Source organism: Suncus etruscus, chromosome 20 (assembly GCF_024139225.1).
Source record: "Suncus etruscus isolate mSunEtr1 chromosome 20, mSunEtr1.pri.cur, whole genome shotgun sequence".
NCBI lineage: Eukaryota > Metazoa > Chordata > Mammalia > Eulipotyphla > Soricidae > Suncus > Suncus etruscus.
In genome coordinates, this window is record NC_064867.1 from 25,305,289 (window position 1) to 25,326,192 (window position 20,904).

Here is a 20,904-nt window from a genome sequence, read left to right on the forward strand (position 1 = left end):
CTTCTGTTGGCCCTCACAATAAAATAAAACTAATTCTGTCTGGAAAAGGAAGGGAAGAGTAGCCTGAATGATAATAACTGGTCTGACCCCTAAAGTTGTGTTTTCCTATATCCTGAGAATTCTTATAGTCATTCCCATGGCTTTTTCCACTCTGAAATCTTGAGGCTTAAACTTTCTCAGAACTCTGTCTCTAGAAAGTACTTACAATACTTCCTTTCCTTCTTAGTAGAGAAACAAAACCAGACTGAAATGTTTACATATTTACTAAAATATTTACACAACTTACCGCAGATTTGGGTGATTGAAAGGGAAATAGAAGCAAAACATAATATTGACTAGAGAATCTCTAATTGTGGGAGAGGTGAGTGATTTTTTGGTCAGTCTTTGGTAGACTAGGCCAGTGGTTCCATATGAAGGCCTGAGCATGTGGTGCTCTTTGGACCCTGTGTTGCTAAGAATTAGCTAAAACACCCCAGGACTGCTTAAGGGCCTTTGGGATCACACCTAGTTATGTGCAGAGAACCAAATGGTGCTAGGAATGGAATGAAGATCATTTATCAGGCCCTTGATAGTACATTTTATGAAAAAATAGCAGTATTTTCCTGAGTCTATGTATAGGGCTCATTATATTGGCTCATTTTATTTGCTCAATCACTTTGTTTCCATATGGCTAAAGTCATATTCAGTGCAATTTTATCCTCTCATGCTTTTATCCTAAATAAGACCCAAGACTAGGTTTCCTATTCCCAATAGTCTGGGTGGTCTGCTCTGTTGCTTTTTTTTTCCTGATATTTGCCTTTTAGTCAGTGGTAGACCTAGAGAATGTCTTTCTAGAGATTCTACTTCCTACCCATGAGTGTTGAGGCTTTATGGGACTAGGGGCTGGAGATGGAGGAATATGTGTGCACTATAGCACAACCACATTGTAATCAGAACAACTAACCTTTACATGGTGCTATTTTTTCATCCTAGGGATTATCCTGAAGGATTTTTATATATTAAAACATTAAATCTTTATATAATTACATGAATCGATACTATTTTACAGAAATGGAAACCGAGGCACAACAAAAACATGTTATTTGGCCCAAGTAAATAAATAACAGAAACTGAGATCTGAATCTGGATTCTGGTTTTGACATTTACTACTATCCAATATTGCCTTTTGGAGAAATATCATAGATCCAAATAGGATCTGTCAGACTTTATTATGCTTGTGAATAATCTGTGAAAGACCCTGTTAAAGGGCATGTTCAGTAGGTCAGGTGGAATTCTGTCTTTCTAATAACTCACAAGTAAAATGGATCTTATTGACTTTCAAATAACATTGAGTAGTATACTATATATATATGTGTGTGTATATATATATTATATATATATACACACATACTAGTAGTATACTAGGTATAGTGCACCATAAAATGGTATGGCATAGTATGAAATAATAAAATCATGATGAAATGCATAAAATAACATTAAATTGTATAGCTTAGAATGTCACAGAATAATATAATTTAATACAGCATTGTATAGCTCAGTATGCCAGTAATGTAAAGTAAAATAGAAGAATACATATTGGAACCCATAAAACCCATCACTTCCATAAGATATACTTTGTACTCTCTAGCAATGCCTGGGCTGGTGTGTAGGGGGATAATTCACAACATGAGAAGGCCTGAACATCCTTGTATTCTTGATCCTTTGTGTTGAGCCAGCAGCCCAACTGGCCTAAAATTGTTGGTGTGTTCCCAAATCTTCCAAGCACTGCTAGGGAGGATCTCCCATCCTCTAAAAATGAGCTCCTGTGCTACAGGAGATAATTTTGTTATTATATCTCAGAATATACTGATGCTTAACTGGATGTTGAAGCACTTTGTAGTTTTATCCTAAAAAGAGGGGGAGATAACGCATATTTCTCTCTTGATCTTAGGTCTTTGACCTAAGACCGCTTTTGAGAAGGTCTTGCTTCTTTGATTATCTATTGAGAGATAGTATATGGAATTTTAATACTCACAAAAGCTCTTTTCCAATACTTATTTATCTTGATTTCTCACACATATAAGAAACAAGCACTTTAAAAATATTTTCACTTTGGGGCCGGGCGGTGGCGCTAGAGGTAAGGTGCCTGCCTTGCCTGCGCTAGCCTTCGACGGACCATGGTTCGATCCCCCGGCGTCCCATATGGTCCCCAAGCCAGGAGCGACTTCCAAGCGCATAGCCAGGAGTTACCACTGAGCGTCACCAGGTGTGGCCCAAAAGCCAAAAAAAAAAAAATCACTTTGGTTAATATGTTTTTGCTAACAAGGAACATATTTTCAGTTTAAGCCGGAGACAGATATTTCTACAAAATCAGAACTTCAAAGGTAGGCAGTCTCTATTGTAGGTACAGTTTAGATTTTTGAATACTTATACTCTAATATAAAAAATAATGTTCTTAATGGGTTTGATGGTTTACATTTAACTAACAGTCATGCCAATCCCATGTGAAACAGGTGCTGTTAGTATAATGACTAGTTTTCAGATGAGAAAATAAGACAGAGAGGTTTAGAAATATAGATGGAGAGTAATGGAGCAGGGTTTGAAATGTCTAACACAATTTTCTAGAGCATTAAATTACTATTTTTGTTTATACAGTCTAAAGATTATTGCTTTTTTGTAATGTCCTTGGTGAATTTTAAATCAAAAGAGTTGCTTGAGTGAATTATTTAAAAATAAAAGCACATTGTAGAATTTTTATATTAAGTGACTCCTATATTTTATAAATCAAGGCTATATATATTTTTTGTTTGTTTTTTTTTTTGGGTCACACCTGGCAGTGCTCAGGGGTTACTCCTGTCTCTAGGCTCAGAAATCGCCCCTGGCAGGCACAGGGGACCATATGGGATGCCGGGATTCGAACCTTCGTCCTTCTGCATGAAAGGCACACGCCTTACCTCCATGCTATCTCTCCAGCCCCTATATATTTTTATTTATGTTACATCTACCTCGACATTATCCTGGAGATAAGCTATGGGATTCTAAGTTTTCTTTTTAATTAATTTTGCACAATGTCATACATTAGAATCTATATTTACCTTCAGATTTGTCTTTTGATTTTTTTAAATAACATTATCTAGGTACTTTAATAAATGGCTGAATATAATTAATTCTGGAATCATAAATCTGAATCCTAAAGATTATGGAGATAGTCTAGAAACGTTCAGTCTTTCTATTAACAGTGAAATAAAATTATTCTTGCTTTATAGAATTTAAACTAGCTTAGAAAAATATAAATTAGAAATGTTGGAATAATATACCTACTGCAAACCAGAAATACATCTGTGAAAACTCCGTATGGTGAATTTTAAATGTAAAAAATCAAAACAAAACCAATATGCTTCCTATGAAAGGAGTCAAGGAAGTGATTTTCTGTCTTGGCAATTTCAGAAACATATCTGGCCAGCTAGCACAGGGTTTAGTTAGGAGATTGAAAACTTATAGTTCAGCCCAGCAATGCAGAGTCATAAGAAACTTTAAGCTATAGTAAATGATCTTAAATTTATTTTTATTGATTCTGAACCAAATATTCCAATTTATGGTGGTCCTTGGTAAAATATCTACATATACTTGCCTTGCTCAGCTCAGTCCGTGTCACACTTTTCAGAAGAGAAATAATAACATCCCATTTATGGTGAATAAGTTGCATTTTACTTCACTTTTATTTTATTTTGGATTTGGGAGTCATACCTAGCAGTGTTCAAAGATTACTCCTACCTCTGGGCACATGTTATCATTCCTGGCAGTGCTTGTAGGACCTATGAGTACTGAGGATCACAATGGGGTTATCTGTGTGCAAGGCAAGTGCTTGAATCCCTGTACTATCTCTTTGGCCTGATAAATTAGGTTTTAAATTATTTACCCGGATTGTAATCCAGATAGACCACTCAACTTCCAAAACTTAGAATTTTGTGGATGGTCTTACTTTCACCTATGAGAGGGTAAGGATAGACTATAAAAGCAGAGAACCTTCACAATATAGCTGAAGTTTTATACAGAAGCAAGAAAATTGAACGTGGTTATCAGTCCTGATATTTTTCTAATCATTCCTTTGAAATGAGGCTCTTGCCCAATAATTAATGAAGGAAACTTGAAGAAGTGAAGGAAACATTAGTTATTGCTTAAAGACACACGGGCTCACTTATATGCCCTTTATTCATTTTCCAAACACTTAGTATCTATATTTGACATTAGGAAATAAAATGGCATAGTCTTTAAAGGAATCTTTAGAAGAGGACAACTAAAGAAACTTAGGGTAACATGAAAATATGATGATTCACCCTTGGGAGATGGGGGTATGAGCTAGAAAGCACTTTAATAGGGAGAAACTTGCTAGTAAAAGGGCATGTATGATGAATTAATCATAGTAGGACAGAGAGCATGAGGAAAGGTCTACAGAGGCATACTGCTATGAAGTAATATGTTATATTGTTAGCTTTTGCTATGTAACATCGTGCTCCTCACCCCATTCTATAGTTGACACTTCTGTAATTTGGCTGGAGGGTCTTCTCAGTACCAGTTTGACTGATTTCTTATGGGGCTGGTGATGCATCTCCAGATAACTAATTTGATTTTCTTCTCCTCTTCCACTTTTAAAGGATGCAGTGTAGATTTGTCCATAGGAATTGACATCTCTACTCCCACAAAGCAAGTTGAGCAGAAGCTTCAACAGTTACTGCCAGAGTTGATGCACCATTTGGCTTTTCTTCCCAACATCAGCTGTAATGCTCCCACTCAGATCAATACTATGTTTCGCTTCCTGGCTCTTGGCTCCAATGGTCAGCTAACCTTTGATTCAGGCCTTGGGAAGCTGAATAATGACAGCATTCAGGTTTTTCTTCATCAGCAGACTGCCCAAAGTAGCCATATGAATGTGGATTTTTTGCAGTCTTTGGGCAATCATGCTCTCCACTCTTCTGCAAAAGTGAAGGTAATAATATCGAGAATTCATGCTGGTCAGCCATTGGCCGAGGTTAAAGAGAATACTATTGTGAACGAGGTCAACTCTTCTTAACAGGAGAGTTTTCATAGTCTTTCTTAGTCAAGATCAATAAGAAATGTATTCATATTCAATCGATAAATATTTATTAAGCCCTAGAGTTTCAAAACTGCCAGTATGGATAAAACAATTAAGTGTCAGCCTTCAAATTGACTAGTCTAGTTCACAATTTTGTGTGTATAAAATCATTTTCAAAACAAATCAGAAGATATTAAGGTCCTTGGGTCATTAATTAGTTCATAAATTCCCTTGTCTTTAATGACAGCTAAAGACCTATTTCTTCCCTCTCTGCTGCTCCATAATTATATACCCACAAAAATAAGATCTCATGTGATAGCTGTTAGAAAATGAACCCTTGAACTCAGTTACATTTAGTTTTTTTTTTAATACTGTATAGTCAGTGACTTTATTTCTGGAGTATAATGTTTCTGAATTTGTAAATACTTAAATTGAATTAAATTGTGGGACCACACTTGGTTATATTTAGGGCATTCTTCTGACTCTGCACTCAGGGATCATTCCTGGTGGGGTTCAGGTAACCATATAGTAGTATCGAACAAGAGGACCATATGCAAAGCAAGCACCCTGCCAGCTGTACTATGTCTTCGGTTCTAAATTTAGATTATTTTTTTGAGTATGAGTAACACTTTAATAAAATAGGTAAATTAAAATGTTCATACTTTTGCATTGATAAAATCAGCATCTTTGGAAGCTATTTTCCAGTGAATGTGTTAATTTGAACACAACCCAAATTCTTGTTTAGGTATGGAAAGATTTAAGCAAAAGTGAATGTGCAATGAAGTGACAAACAAACAAAAGGGTACAATGGAGCAGAGTGAAAGACTAGCTACAGCCCTATAAGTTAAGCTACACTTGAAGTTTAAGCTTCATTGTACAATTTAGAGCAACAATATTTTTCATTCTCTTTTCACTTTCTTCCTCTCTTTCCTGCTCCCCTCCACCCTTCATATAATCTACAGGTACTACTTGTGTTTACAGATGGACTGGATGACAATTTACAGGCACTGAAAATAATATCAGAGCTACTCCGCAACAAAGGTAAACCAGAAAACAGGGTGGGAGCCACTTTTGTTTTTGAGAACTTAGGTTTGCAAATGGGAACGGGGAGAGGCACATACAAGCCCCTCAAAACACTCCAAGTATTTTCCCATGTAATCCATGGTAGTTAATATACACACAACAAGAGGGATATTCTACACTCAGGTCCTTTATACAAATTAAGGTCTCAAGTTAGACATGCTATGATTGGTTCATATTTTTGCAAATGTTTCATTTTCTTTCTTCTATATCTTTGTAGTCAGAGTATTGTATCAGCTTCTGAGAAGAAGAAGGCTTAAACGGTGGTTGCTATTTTAGGCTATGTAGGACTCCATATTCTTTATTCTGGAGTCATCCTAAAGTTGGATCTTGCTCTTTCCACTGCTCTCCCTTATTCCTTTGCTCTCCACTTAATCATTTTTCTCAGTCTCTTGGGTTTCTATGGCATTTTTTTTTGTGACATTTGCCAAAGATGTTAAAGCTCTTTGTGAGTGGCTGCAACAAATTGTGGGCACTGGTTTGGTTAGTGATGAACTGGCAGGATTTCAGCACATTGATTCCCTACTTGCTGGGATTTTGTTGTTGTGGGGGGTCACATCTTATGAGGCTTACAAATATAACAGGCACACAGAAGACAGGACCCACACCATGGTGCAGTACTGGGGACTGGGAACATGTGATCTTAAGTCACAATCCCATCTCCTGAATTTTTTTCTTTTTTTAATAACATTTGTGCTCAATTGAGTTTACCATATCGACTGCCACTGAAAGTACAAATTATTGCAACTTTTTCAGAATAAATTTGGGACTATTTGACAGAAACCAATTTGGTCTATGTGCTAGATCAGCAATCTTATGCAACATAAATGTAAAATGCTTTATATCTTGTATAATTAAGATTATGTATAAAATATTTACTTGAATTTATTAAACAGAGGCCAGAGTAATGATAGTACAGTAAGTAGGGCACTTGCCTTGCACACAGCCAATGTGGGTTCAATGCCATTTTATTTGATCTCCCAAGCCTACCAGAAAGCATCCTTGAGCATAGAACCAGGAATAAATTCTGAGCACCAATGGGAGTGTCTTTTTGGGTCACATCTGGCAGTACTCAGGGATTACTCCTGGCTCTGTATTTATAAATCGCTCCTGGCAGGTTCGGGGACCATGTGGGATGCTGAGGATCCAACCTGAGTCAGTCCCAGGTAGGCTGCATGCAAGGCAAATGTCTTACTGCTGTGCTATTGCTTTGACCCCAAAACAAAAAAAGTTATTAAGAATTGTTTCATAGGGCCTGGAGAGATAGCACAGCGGCATTTGCCTTGCCAGCAGCCGACCCAGGACTAAAGGTGGTCGGTTCGAATCCCCGTGTCCCATATGGTCCCCCGTGCCTGCCAGGAGCTATTTCTGAGCAGACAGCCAGGACAGAACTGCCGGGTGTGGCCAAAACAAAACAAAACAAAAAAGAATTGTTTCATAAATATAATCTAATTGTGTGTCTGTGTAGAAACTTTACTGTTCAAAATATTAACATTAATGTTTATTCAGAAATTCTCTATAAACAACTGCTCTTACCCAAATTTGAAATTGTCCTGATTTGTTTATTTTCTGCTCTATGGACAAACTCCAATCTTCTTTTTGCATCTTTATGGTTAGGAAAGATCAAAATATGCTGTGGTAAACTGCTTCTATGTTTTAGTGCCTTTCCCTGTGAAAATCCATTCATTATTTTTGCATACTCCTTCACTGACAAACTTGACTGGATAAGAGGGACAGGAGAAAATTCTCCCAGGGGGTCTTTTGTGTGCATTTCACTGATCAGTGCAAAAGACAGAAAACAAAGAAAAATAGATGCTTGTTTTTGTAGGAAGAAAATGAAAGCTCAATATGTTCATTACTTTCCCAAAAGACAAATCTTGCTGCCTACCCCTTAAGGGAGGAAAACCAGATTTTTCCTGAACAATCTAAATGAGTGACGGTTTTTCAATTTTTTTACGAATACTTTAAAAATTATTTTAAAATTTGAGCTGAGTATAGAGACTTTGCACTGTAAATGCAGGATATAGTTACAGGTTTTCCTTTATCTTCCATCTTGCAATAATGTGCTATGTTTGTTTTAAACTAATGAATTGATAAAAACATTTGTGTTAATTAAAGTTCAGAGTATGTCAATGTCCTCTATATTTAAATATATTCTATGAGTTTTGGCAAATGCTGAAGATTCTGTTATCGCCATTACAAAAACTTTTTCACCTCACTATTAAACTACTATGCTTCAGTGATGCATCTTGCCATCGACACCTCCAAACTATTGGCAACCACTTATTCTCTTAGACATCTTTGTAGTGTGCTTTTATTCAAAATATTATGCCGTTTTTTAGACTTTTCAAACTGAGTGAAAATTTTATTTTTTTTTCTTTTTTCTTTTAGTTCTTGGGTCACACCTGGGGATAATCAGGGGTTACTTCTGGCTCCTGTGCTTAGGAATTACTCCTGTGTGTGTGTGTGAGACCATATGGGATTCTGAGGATCAAAAATGGGCAGATGCATGTAAGACAAGCACTTTACTCACAGTACTATATCTCTAGCCTCAAAGTGTCAGCTCCTAAGGGTAAACCACAAGACTATTTCAGAAATGGAATGAATTTGAACGGACATAACTTAATAAAATAGTGGATAAAAGTCATTCCTGGAGTAAAAGGCTGGATCTATAAGAAATGTTAGGAATCCTTATGTATATCTACCTAACTACTTAACTTTCAGCTGATGGGGTTGGAACTTGTCAAGGTAATTCTTCATCTCATCAGGCTAGTCAGTATTTTAAACAGAAATGCAATTTCAAGCAAAAGAGGTGAAGGATAATGGGATGGGTGGAATGATGGATGAAGTATCTGGGACAGAGTGAGACCAAAGGTAGGCTATTCAAAAGCTCTAATGATCATTTCCCACAATTGACCATTTGAAAGGACTCTCTGGACTTTCTCTTTGTTGGCCTGGAAAACGTGCATAAATTAGAAGAGCTTCTGGAGCTAGAATTTGGCAGGGGATTTGCCTATAATCAACCTTTGAGTCTCTCACTGCCATCTCTCCCAACTACCTTATTGAGGCAACTGGTAAGTTTGTTTTTTCAAAAACATTGTTCTGTAGGAAGTCTAATTCTAATTAGATTGAAGATTCGAATTATCTTTAAGACCATAAAGGGATTCTATCTCTTTAGGATTTGAAGTGATGTAATGACAGTTAACACAGTTGAGAATGGTATATAATATGCATTGTTTTACAGGACGCCATTGTAGAAAGAACAATGCTGGCAATATATATGCCAAGTGCTTTGGAGATGACGGGCATAGAGGTGGTAGTGGGAACCTTGGAAAGAAGGTGAGGATTGGTTGGGTGGGGCGAGAAGGGAGAACAATGCCATTTCAGTATGGATTTCATCTAAGACCCTATGTTGTATCTTGAATTTATCTTTTCCAATTTTGCTTTCTTAGCAAACCTTTTTTTTAATTATTTTTTATTGTGGGCAAAGTGAATTACAAATCGTTCACAGTAATATTGAGGGCAATGCTAAGGGACAGGTGTAAAATTAACGCTTGTCAAGGAACCATGACTTTTTCAGTCAGCTGAGTGTAGAAGCAATTTCTCTGAGGACCTGACTCTGGGTCTTACCTTGTTTTCACTGAATAATCTGGCCTATTTATATTTGCTTTACAAATATTTTCACAAAACAGTCTTCTTTTATATGCAAAACTTTTCCTCACTCAACATCTGTCTTTATAGTAGTCTAAGTCTCTTTCCCCACCACCTAACATTCTGTTCTTTGACATTAAGCTCTGAGAAAATCACTGGTTTAACCCAGTGGTTGATTTTTAGTCCTCCGTTAATTTGGTGGTTAAGTGGTAGAAAAATGATTGCTGAGTACACGAAAAGAAATAGTTCACTGGAAATGGCCAAGGCTGATAAGACATTAGTGCTGTTTGGGAGTGGGGTGGAGAACTGATCTAAATCTAAGTCCATCTGTAAAGATGAATCATCGATCAATTTTTTACACCTCTGTAAGGTTTTCCGTGAGGTAGAGAATTGAGCTCTGACGACGTAACAGCTATGAATATAAATAGGCATTCACTTTTGGTGGGGAGTCATGCCTGACAGTGCTCAGGCTTCTCTTAGTTCTGTGTTAGGGAACATACCTGGTAGGGATCTGGGGACCATGTGGGATGCTAGGGATTAATTCAAATTGGCTGTATGCAATACTTCTGTATTATCTCTCTAGTTCAGTATTCATATTTTCAAGGTTACATATGGCAAGAATATTTATTTTTATTTATTTTGTGCATTATACCTAATACTAGATGTCTAGTAAAACATCATCTTGATGGACGATGTTATCTATTAATAACAATTTATAGAACACATAGATATGAGAAATAAAGAATTTGGTCTATTTTATTTATTTCAGTTTCTTTTCTTCTCAGGGAAAGAAAGGCTTTGATGGATTACCTGGCTATTCTGGAGAAGAAGGCCAACATGTAAGTACTGAACTTTGTTGCCTTTTTAAAGGAATATGGTAAAATGGATTAGATAGAAATAGTTCTTAATTGCATGTCAATCAGGAAACTAAGTTTTTATCTGTGACATTTACAGAGTGCATAAAACATCCACACAAAGATGACCATTTATAATAACAAATAACTGGGGACAACTTTTCTAAAGGACAAAATCTTATACATTTAGTGCTGAAGTATTGTAATTTTGTTTTTAATCATCAAATTTGAGATAACTAAAAATGTGGTCTATGTAATTATGCCTGAAGATAATAATAGTTGCTAGAGGTGAACTAAATTGTAGGTAATTTGCCATTATTTATAAAGTAGACTTGGTTGTAAATGATTTAACAGAAGAAGTTAAAAAAGAATCAAAGACTATTTTTTTTAATATAATTTTTATTTTGATCATAGTGGCTTACATATTGTTGACAATAATATTTTAGGTACATATTTACATAAAATCAGGGGGGATTCCCATCCCCAAATTGTCCTCCCTACACCCCCCGTTTCTGTCTTACCTCCCATTTCCTCTTCCCTCACCCCCAGGGCGGCTAGAATATGTGGTCCCCTCTGTCTCTAACCAACTACTTAGTAGTCTTGCATCAGTTTGGTCTTGATGCCTCCCTTATTTCCCCCTCTAAGTAGGGGCAGGGGTAGCTAGTTCAAGTTGCGTGGTTTTGCCTGAAAAAGAGAAAATAAATAAACCGGGGTAAGAGTTTAATACCCCGAAAATGGGCAGAATCCTTCTAGAGGTTCTCATCATCGATTTGGGAAATGAAGGAGAAAAAGAAGTTGAAACACTCCACCAGTACCAAAAGAAGTGTCAAATATCCAGTGAGGACTCCAGCTATAACGATAAGCACCACAAAAAAACAGATAAAAAACAAACCAAAACAAACTAAAAACAAACACAAACAAACAAAAAACATGCCGTGGTCTTGAAATAAGAAACATGGCGTAGCACATAACGAAAGAAAAGAAAGGAAGAGAAAGAAAAAAAAAAAAAAGAATAATTGGGGCCAACAATTTCAATAATCACATCCAAACTGAGGAATCGACCAAAATAGCTAGGTAAATAAAAATAATAATAACAATAATAAATGAAGGTAAGATATATATATATATATATATATATATATATATATATATATATATATATATATATATATATATATACATAACCAAGGTTTTGTGTTTTTTGTATTTTTTTTTCCCTCCTGCCCTGGCACAGTAAATATTGGGGTCATTCGAAAAGGAATTCACTTGCCCTATAAGATATGGGGTTTCTCCGTCCTTGGAGTATACTGTCATGGAATCAGCTCTAGTCTTTGCTCAGGATCATTACTCTCCAGGTTGTGGTTTTTTTTTTTTTTTTTTTTTTTTTTTTTTGGTGTGTGGAAGGCTTCTGCTCTGTCCAGTGTGATACCGTCAGAGCTCTGTGTTTAGCAGTCCCAGTATCTGTACATATCCTGAGGTGGGACTTATGGTGAAGTCAGTCTTTGTGAATCTAGAGGTTCTGTTACCTCAGTGCCATTTTAATCCATCTTCTGTGGTTGGTGATCTTGGTCTTTGCGCTGAACCTAGGAAGGCATCTAGGATAGCGTCTTTCTTTGTTCTTCCAGAAGCCCCTTTCCGTTACAATTGTCTCTGCCGGACCTTTGGGACTGGGGATCATGCTTATTGTGCAGGTCTTAGTTCAAACCCTAGACTAGGGCTTTTTTATTGGTCCCAAGATGTATACAGTCTGGTCGTGGTTCTAGTATCCAGTCATCTGTAAATCACGATCTTGGCTTTTGGACCTACCAAAGGGTGCCGCGTCTTCTGGTTTTGTCTTGTCGTTAGCTGGTGAGGTAGGCTAAACTGCTCTAAGGTCAAGTTGTTCACATTTTCCTCATTGTCGAGATATCATGTTAGAGCTGGCCCTTGTTGTTGACCCTGCAGTAATAAGGCTGTCCCAGATGGAGATTGTTTCTTACAGCTGTTGTGAGGAGCTGTGCCGTTTCTATGTCTGGGATCCAGGGTTCAAGGCTGGTTGAATGGTATCTAATCACCTGAGGTCTAAGTTGATTCCACTTGACATATTTTCAAGGTAGGAGATAACCCTGTATTGTAAACAACTATGGGTTCCTATCTCTAGTAGATAAGAGCTAATTTTTTTTAAATATGTAAGATTTCCCCTTTATTTAGTGTGCCTTTGCAGGGGGAAGTGGTGCTCCATTATATGTCGGAGTATTTGGGGTGGACAGAGTGGGTAACAGAGATAGGTCACATACCCAAAGACGATTAAAAAAAAAAAAGGAAATAAAAGTGTATGTGCCCACAAATGTATATGTAAGGCAAACATTTAAATAAATAAGTTAATTAAAAAAATAAAAAAAATAAAATGAGTTAGCGAAGTTTTTAAAGGACCAACGTGGTGCAAAAGACTACTTTGCATTTGGGAGAGAACAGGTAAAGAGTTGGTGTATTACAGGTCTTATGCCTATGTTGGAAGTACAGTTTTCCCATTGTCTTTTGGATTTTTCTTGTGGTGTGTGGGTTCCCAGGCATCTTCCAATCACACCCCCTGCCCCCCTTCAGATTGGTAAAAATTTGCAGCTGGGAGGTCTTGGAAGAGTTCTTGCATTGGGGATACTATTGGACCTAAGTCCGGTTTCAAGAAACAGTCCATGTTAGGGGGAGTTGGTAGGGAGGGTCTCGCAGCATGTGTCCACAGGGGAGTTGGCTGTCTTTTCTTGCAGGAGACGATGTGTGGGTTCGGTTGGGTGTCCCCTCGCCTGGGTGCTGGGTACTGGTTCATTGGGTAGGAGGTCGATCTTGATGCCTAAAAGATTAAGGACTGAGGGTGGAGAGTTTTAATATGGTGGGAGATCTGGATGGGATTGAGGGGTGAAGGGATAGTTGGATTTCCGGGGGGGAGAAAGGGGAAGGTATATGGGAGGGGTATGAAGGAAGAGAAAAGAGAAAATACCGTAGAAAGGGAGAAGAGAAAGGGAAAAAAGTAAAGAGAAGAGTAGAAGAGAAAAAGAAAAGAGAAGAGAAAAAAAATAGAGAGAAGAAAGGAGAGAATAGCAAGGGAATGCTGGTTTGGTTGAATGTGTTCGATGACTAGAGCCTGTAGTTTAGGTCTGTACATCGCAGGTACTGCTTTGGTGGTCTGACTGGTCACGTGCTTCGATTCCTAAAAGAAGGTTTAACCTAGAGATAAAGTGTATGTAAAAGAGTTTTCTCGTGGCCGTCTCATAGTGCAAGCAGGGTATGGTATCTCGTGTGGTATCCCGAGTTGCCATCTTAGTTTGTCCGCCCTTTGTATCTAAGGGTGCCTGTGGAAAGAAAAGCTGAGAGGTTATTTTTAAAATATAGTAAGGTAAAGGGATTAAAACGTAGTGTTATGGTATGTTGCCATTGCATTACGTGATTTCCCTCGGTGTTCTATACTTGTGTTCCTGTTTACGATCTCTAAGGGATTATTGTGGGCCTTTGTTGTAGGAGTCTGGTTACATACCTGTTCTCTCCATGTTGCTGTTTCTGTTGTTGCTGTTTTCCTTGTGGTATAATGTGCAGTCAAGAGTTTGCATTGTTCCTTTTTCATGTATTTTGGACACTGCTCCCACGTATATGTTGACTATTACAGTGATCGGAGTTTCTACCCTGTTAAACCCTGTTATATGATTGTTAGGTATTAGTTGTGTATAAAATATATGTTCTAGGTGTTTCAGAATAGTGCTACCATTCTGTGTTTATCTTTTGTCTTCTGGCTTACTTCGTTTAACATAACATGATCTAGGTCCATCCACGTTGCTGCAAAGTCTGTGATTGTATCATTTCTAACTGCCATGTAATATTCCATTGTGTATATGTACCACATCTTAATGATCCATTCATCCGTTGTTGGACACCTAGGTTGGTTCCAAGATTTGGCTATTATACTGAGTGCTGCGATAAATAGTGGGGTGCATATGTATTTTGGAATGAATGTCCTTCCATCTTGTGGGTATATGCCTAGGAGGGCAATTGCTGGGTCAAATGGCAGCTCAATTCTGAGTTCTTTGAGCACTCTCCAGACTTTCCTCCATAGGTGTTGGACTAGGGGACATTCCCACCAGCAGTGGATGAGAGTTCCTTTCATACCGCATCCCCGCCAACAAAGGTTGTTTCCATTATTTTTGATGTGGGCCATCCTCACTGGTGTAAGGTGGTATCTCATTGTTGTCTTGATTTGGATCTCCCTGATGATGAGTGAAGGTGAGCATGTTTTCATGTGTTTGTTGGCCATCCTTCTGTCTTCCTCAGAGAAGTGTCTATTCATTTCGTCTCCCCATTTTTTTATAGCTTTGTTTGGTTTTGGGGGGCTCAGCTTTCTGAGTGCTTTGTATGTTCTAGATATCAGCCCTTTATCTGATATGTCGAGTGAAAAGATTTTTTCCCATTCTGTTAGCTGTCTTCTTGCGTTAAGCAGGGTTTCTTTTGCCATGCAGAAGCTTTTTAGTTTGATGTAGTCCCATTTGTTTATATTTGATGCTAACGTTCTTGCCATTGGTGCTCCATTCTCAAAGACCTTTTTGATATATAGGTCTTTGAGTGTTCTGCCTATTTTATTCTCAATAAACTTTATGGATTCGGGTCTGATTTCAAGGTCTTTGATCCACTTTGAGTTGATTTTTGTATAAGGAGTAAGGTATGGGTTGATTTTCACTTTCGTACATGTGGTTTTCCAGTTGTACCAACACCATTTGTTGAATAGGCTTTCTTTGTTCCATTTCAGATTCTTGCCTCTTTTATCAAATATTAGTTGGCTATATACCTGGGGGTTTATGTCTGGGAATTCTGTTCTGACCCACTGGTCTGATGTCCTGTCTCTGTTCCAGTACCATGCTGTTTTGATTACTATGGCTTTATAGTATAGTTTCAAGTTAGGTAAGGAGATGCCTCCCAGCTTCTTGTTTTTCAGTATTTGTTTGGCTATCCTGGGTCTTTTGTGGTTCCAGATGAATTTTGTGAATGCTTGTTCTAATTCTTTAAAGAATTGTGTCTGGATTTGGATAGGGATTGCATTAAATCTATATAGGAGTTTGGGTAGGATAGTCATTTTGATTATGTTAATTCTACCTATCCATGAGCATGGGATGTTCTTCCATTTCTTTAGATCATCTTCAATTTCTTTCTGGAGTGTTTTGAAGTTTCCCTGGTATAGGTCTTTCACTTCTCTTGTAAGGTTGATTCCTAGATACTTGATATTTTTTGATACTATCTTAAATGGAATTGTATTTTTAATCTCTCTCTCCTCAACTTCATTGTTTGTATATAGAAACGCTACTGTCTTTTGTGTATTGACTTTGTAACCAGCCACTTTGCTGTATTGGTTAATTGTTTCTAGGAGTTTTACTGTGGACTCTTTAGGGTTTTCGATGTATATCATCATATCGTCGGCAAAGAGAGATAGCTTGTGTTCCTCTTTCCCAATTTGAATTCCTTTGATTTCCTTCTCTTGTCGGATTGCTATTGCTAGGACTTCTAAGGTTATATTGAATAAGAGTGGAGAGAGTGGACAGCCTTGCCTAGTTCCTGATCTTAGTGGGAATGCTTCTAGTTTCTCACCATTGAGTATAATGTTGGCTGTAGGCTTTTCATAGATAGCTGTAACTATCTTGAGGAAGGTTCCTTCTAACCCTATTTTGCTGAGTGTCTTTAACATGAAAGGATGTTGGATTTTGTCAAATGCCTTCTCTGCATCGATTGATATGATCATGTGGTTTTTGTCTTTCATGTTGTTGATGTGGTGTATAATGTTGATTGATTTGCGTATGTTGAACCAACCTTGCATTCCTGGGATGAATCCCACTTGATCGTGATGTATGATCTTTTTGATGAAGTGCTGGATTCGGTTTGCTAATATTTTATTGAGTATCTTTGCATCTATGTTCATTAGTGAGATTGGTCTGTAGTTTTCTTTTTTGGTAGTGTCTTTGCCTTCTTTGGGAATGAGTGTGATATTAGCCTCATAAAAGGAGTTGGGGAGGATTCCTGTTTTTTCTATGGTTTGGAAGAGCCTATGGAAAAGTGGTAGTAAGTCTTCTTGAAATGTTTGATAGAATTCACCTGTAAATCCATCTGGGCCTGGGCTTTTGTTCTTAGGGAGTTTTTTAATTACATCTTCAATTTCCTCTGAGGTGATTGGTCTGTTTAGGATTTCTAGATCTTCCTTTTCCAGTCTTGGAAGAGGGTGTTTTTCCAAGAATCTATCGATTTCTACTGGGTTCTCTAGTCTAGTTGAGTATAGTTGTTCATAATATGATCTCATGATATGTTGTATTTCTTGGGGTTCTGTTGTAATCTCTCCCCTTTCATTTGTGATCCTACTGATTTGGGTGTTTTCTCTCTTTTTTTTGGTGAGTTTTGCCAGTGGTTTGTCTATCTTGTTTATTTTTTCGAAAAACCAACTCCTGGTCTCATTGATTTTTTGTATTGTTTTCTTGGTTTCTATGTTGTTTATTTCTGCTCTGGTTTTTATTATTTCTTGCCTTCTGGATGTGGTTGGACTTCTCTGTTGCTGATGTTCCAATTCTTTGAGGTGATCTTTTAAACTGTTGGTTTTGTTATTTTCCTGATTCTTGACATAGGCCTGTATTGCTATGAGTTTCCCCCTAATTACTGCTTTTGCTGTGTCCCATAAATTTTGACATGTTGTCTCTTCATTGTCATTTGTCTCAAGGAATCTTTTTATTTCTTCCTTGAGTTGTTCTTTGATCCAGCTGTTGTTGAGCAGCATGTTGTTTAATCTCCAGGTATTAGTTTTTCTCCATTGCTTCTTCTTGACCTCAATTTTGAGCTCTGTGGCATAGTGATCTGAGAGGGTACTTCTAATGATCCTTACCTTTGTGGTCTTATATAGGTTGGCTTTGTATCCTAATATATGGTCTATTCTGGAGAAGGTTCCATGTGGGCTTGAGAAGAATGTGTATTCTGCTTTCTGGGGGTGGAGGGCTCTATATAAGTCTATTAGCCCTAAATCTTCTAATTTTTCATTCAGAGCTCTTATTTCTTTGCTATTTTTCTGTTTGGTGGATCTGTCCAGTGGTGATAGTGGAGTATTGAGGTCCCCTGCTATTATCACATTTCCCTTCATGTGTTTCTCCAGGTTTGCCAGTAGTTGCCTCACATATTTTGCTGGCTCTACATTAGGTGCATAGATATTGACCAGGGTTAGTGTTTCTTGATCTAATGTTCCCCTGATCAGTAAGTAGTGACCCTCTTTGTCTCTGATCACTTTCTTGAGGTTGAATGCAATTTGGTCTGATATAAGAATTGCTGTCCCTGCTCTTTTTTGTTTTCCATTGGCCTGAATAATTACTTTCCATCCTTTTATTCTAAGCCTGTGCTTATCCTGCATCTGTAGGTGTGTTTCTTGCAGACAGCAGAGGTCCGGTTTATTTTTCCTAATCCAGTTCTCTACTATGTGTCTTTTAATTGGAGAGTTTAGTCCGTTAACATTTAGGGAGATTATTGAGAGAGAGGATTGTTGTGTAGTTGTGTTGTGTAGGGTGGTTTTTGTTACAATCGGGGGTTTGGATTGTGTAATTCGTCTTTGAGTAAGTCGTTTAGGATCGGTTTTGTTAGCACAAATAGTTCAAATTCGTTCTTGTTTGAGAATGTTTTTAGTCTATCCTCCCATATGAATGTAAGTTTTGCTGGGTATTGGACCCTAGGTTGGAAATTTCTTTCATTCAGTCGTTTAAATATGTCATTCCATTGTCTTCTTGCTTGAATTATTTCAAATGGGAGATCTGGTTTGATTCTTATGTCCCTACCTTGGTACTTGAGGTTTCTTTTCTTCCTTATTGCTTTAAGGAGTTCTTCTTTCTCTTTGTTTTTTGCCAATTGGATTACCATGTGTCTTGGTGTTTGTTTATTGGGGTCTATCTTATTGGGAACTCTTTTTATTTCCTGTATTGGCATTGCAGTATCCTTCCAGAGGGTGGGGAAGTTCTCCGCTATTATCTCTCTGACTACTTGTTCTTCCCCTTTCCCTACTTCCTCCCCTTCTGGTATACCCACAATTCTTAGGTTGTTTCTTTTGTCCTTGTTCATTAGATACTGGACCTTTCCTTCCAGTGCTTTGCCTTTTATTTCTTTGTTGGTTTCTTGATCATTTTTTGTTTGCAGTTTTCCTTCGAGTTCTTCAATGTGTTTCTCCAATTCTGTGTTTCTGCTTGTAAGGCTTGTTACTTTGTCTGTTAATTCCTTCACTTCTTTTTGTATGGAATCTCTCATGTTCTTTAACATTTCTTCTTTAATTTGGCTGATTTGTTCATCCATAGATTTCTTATACTCGATAGCTAGGGTTTCTCTCATTCCTTTTATTAATTCTTGCATTTCCTTCCTCATGGCTGCTTTTAGGTCTTCATCGCGTGTATCTGTGCGTTTTGGTGGACTTGGAAGCTTGCAAGAGTTTGTCACCATATCTCCAGATATTAGTGATCTCCTTGATTTACGCATACTTCTTTGTATTTAATGGTTTGTTTTAGAGTGCTGTGCTTCTAATTTTCACCTGTTTTGATCCCCTGTGGTGTGGGAGTTGGTTCCCTCCCTGAGGGTGGTTCTAGAGGGACTTTTGGGTGAACTCGCTGAGGTTTTGATCCTCCTGTACTCTTTATGTGGCCTGGTTAGTTGTTTTCCCCTTTTATTGGCAGCTAGTACTGGCTCTTTCCTGACCACAGTGGTGGGGGGCACTGTTTCTCCTCTCCTTTTTCTCCTCTCCTCTACTACTTGGAAGTCAGTCTTCCTCTTAATTTCTGTCAGCAGGTGTAGTTCCGCTTCTGGCCACACTGGTTGCGGGCGCTGTTGAGCCTGACTCTCTGTTCCCTCCCTTATCTGGGGGTCAATGAAGCTCTGCTCCTCCGAGTTACCGCGGAAGAAATTCCCCCAATCAAGCCCTCCCGGTAGCTGCTCTCAGCCCTAGGGGGGGTCTCCGGTCCACTCTGGGGCTCGGGGCTAGGTTGCTCTAGGTTACCTAAAGGTACAGGGGGCAGGCCCAAGCTCACCTAGTCTATTCGTCCCACCTGTCCCAGCTGGGCAGGTGACTCCGGCCCACTAGGTACTAGGGAATGTCCTCCCCAGTCTACGCTCGGGTCAGGTGGGATGAACTCTGGGGCCTGGAAGTTGAGGCAACGGGTGGTGTGGTCTCTGTGCCAACCAGCTGGCCTCTGCAGTCTATGGGGGGGGGGTCGCGCGCAGGGTGGCTGGCGGCTGCGGGTCGTCCACCTGTGAGCGCCCTAGGAGAGTGCACTCACCCTGGACGCCTGGGGTCCCTACTCCCCGGTTGGCGCGGCTGGCCTCTATAGTCTATGGGGGGGGGGTCGCACGCAGGGTGGCTGGCGGCTGCGGGTTGTCCACGTGTGAGCGCCCTAAAAGAGTGCACTCACCATGGACGCCGGGGGTCCCTACTCCCCGTTGGCGCGGCTGGCCTCTGCAGTCTATGGGGGGGGTCGCGCGCAGGGTGGCTGGCGGCTGCGGGTCGTCCACCTGTGAGCGCCCTAAAAGAGTGCACTCACCATGGACGCCGGGGGTCCCTACTCCCCGTTGGCGCGGCTGGCCTCTGCAGTCTATGGGGGGGGGGGTCGCGCGCAGGGTGGCTGGCGGCTGCGGGTCGTCCACGTGTGAGCGCCCTAAAAGAGTGCACTCACCATGGACGCCGGGGGTCCCTACTCCCCGTTGGCGCGGCTGGCCTCTGCAGTCTATGGGGGGGGGTCGCGCGCAGGGTGGCTGGCGGCTGCGGGTCGTCCACCTGTGAGCGCCCTAAAAGAGTGCACTCACCATGGACGCCGGGGGTCCCTACTCCCCGTTGGCGTGGCTGGCCTCTGCAGTCTATGGGGGGGGGTCGCGCGCAGGGTGGCTGGCGGCTGCGGGTCGTCCACGTGTGAGCGCCCTAAAAGAGTGCACTCACCATGGACGCCGGGGGTCCCTACCTCAAAGGCTATTTTTATAACAAGGTCACTCACATGGCCTGTGAATGGCTAAGGTGATTAGGCTATAGGTATATATGTTCTGGACAATGAAAAGTTGTCTTTTTGTAATCTGCAGAGGAAAACAGACATTAAAAAATGCAATTAAGGGGCCGGTGAGGTGGCGGTAGAGGTAAGGTGTCTGCCTTGCAAGCGCTAGCTGAGGAATGGACCACGGTTCTATCCCCTGGTGTCCCATATGGTCCCCCTAAGCCAGGGGCAATTTCTGAGCTCTTAGCCAGGAGTAACCCCTGAACATCAA

At 39.4% G+C, this 20,904-nt stretch overlaps 1 protein-coding gene across 1 annotated transcript in view; it reads left to right on the forward strand.

Annotated features, from left to right (window-relative positions):
- LOC125997902 (collagen alpha-4(VI) chain-like) overlaps positions 1 to 20,904 on the forward strand; it is a 113,903-nt gene that overhangs the window by 26,299 nt on the left and 66,700 nt on the right. Inside the window, 6 exon segments of the mRNA XM_049766086.1 lie at positions 4,635 to 4,966; positions 6,016 to 6,094; positions 9,061 to 9,074; positions 9,076 to 9,235; positions 9,405 to 9,472; positions 10,570 to 10,623. Coding sequence (XP_049622043.1) covers positions 4,635 to 4,966; positions 6,016 to 6,094; positions 9,061 to 9,074; positions 9,076 to 9,235; positions 9,405 to 9,472; positions 10,570 to 10,623 — 707 coding nt within the window.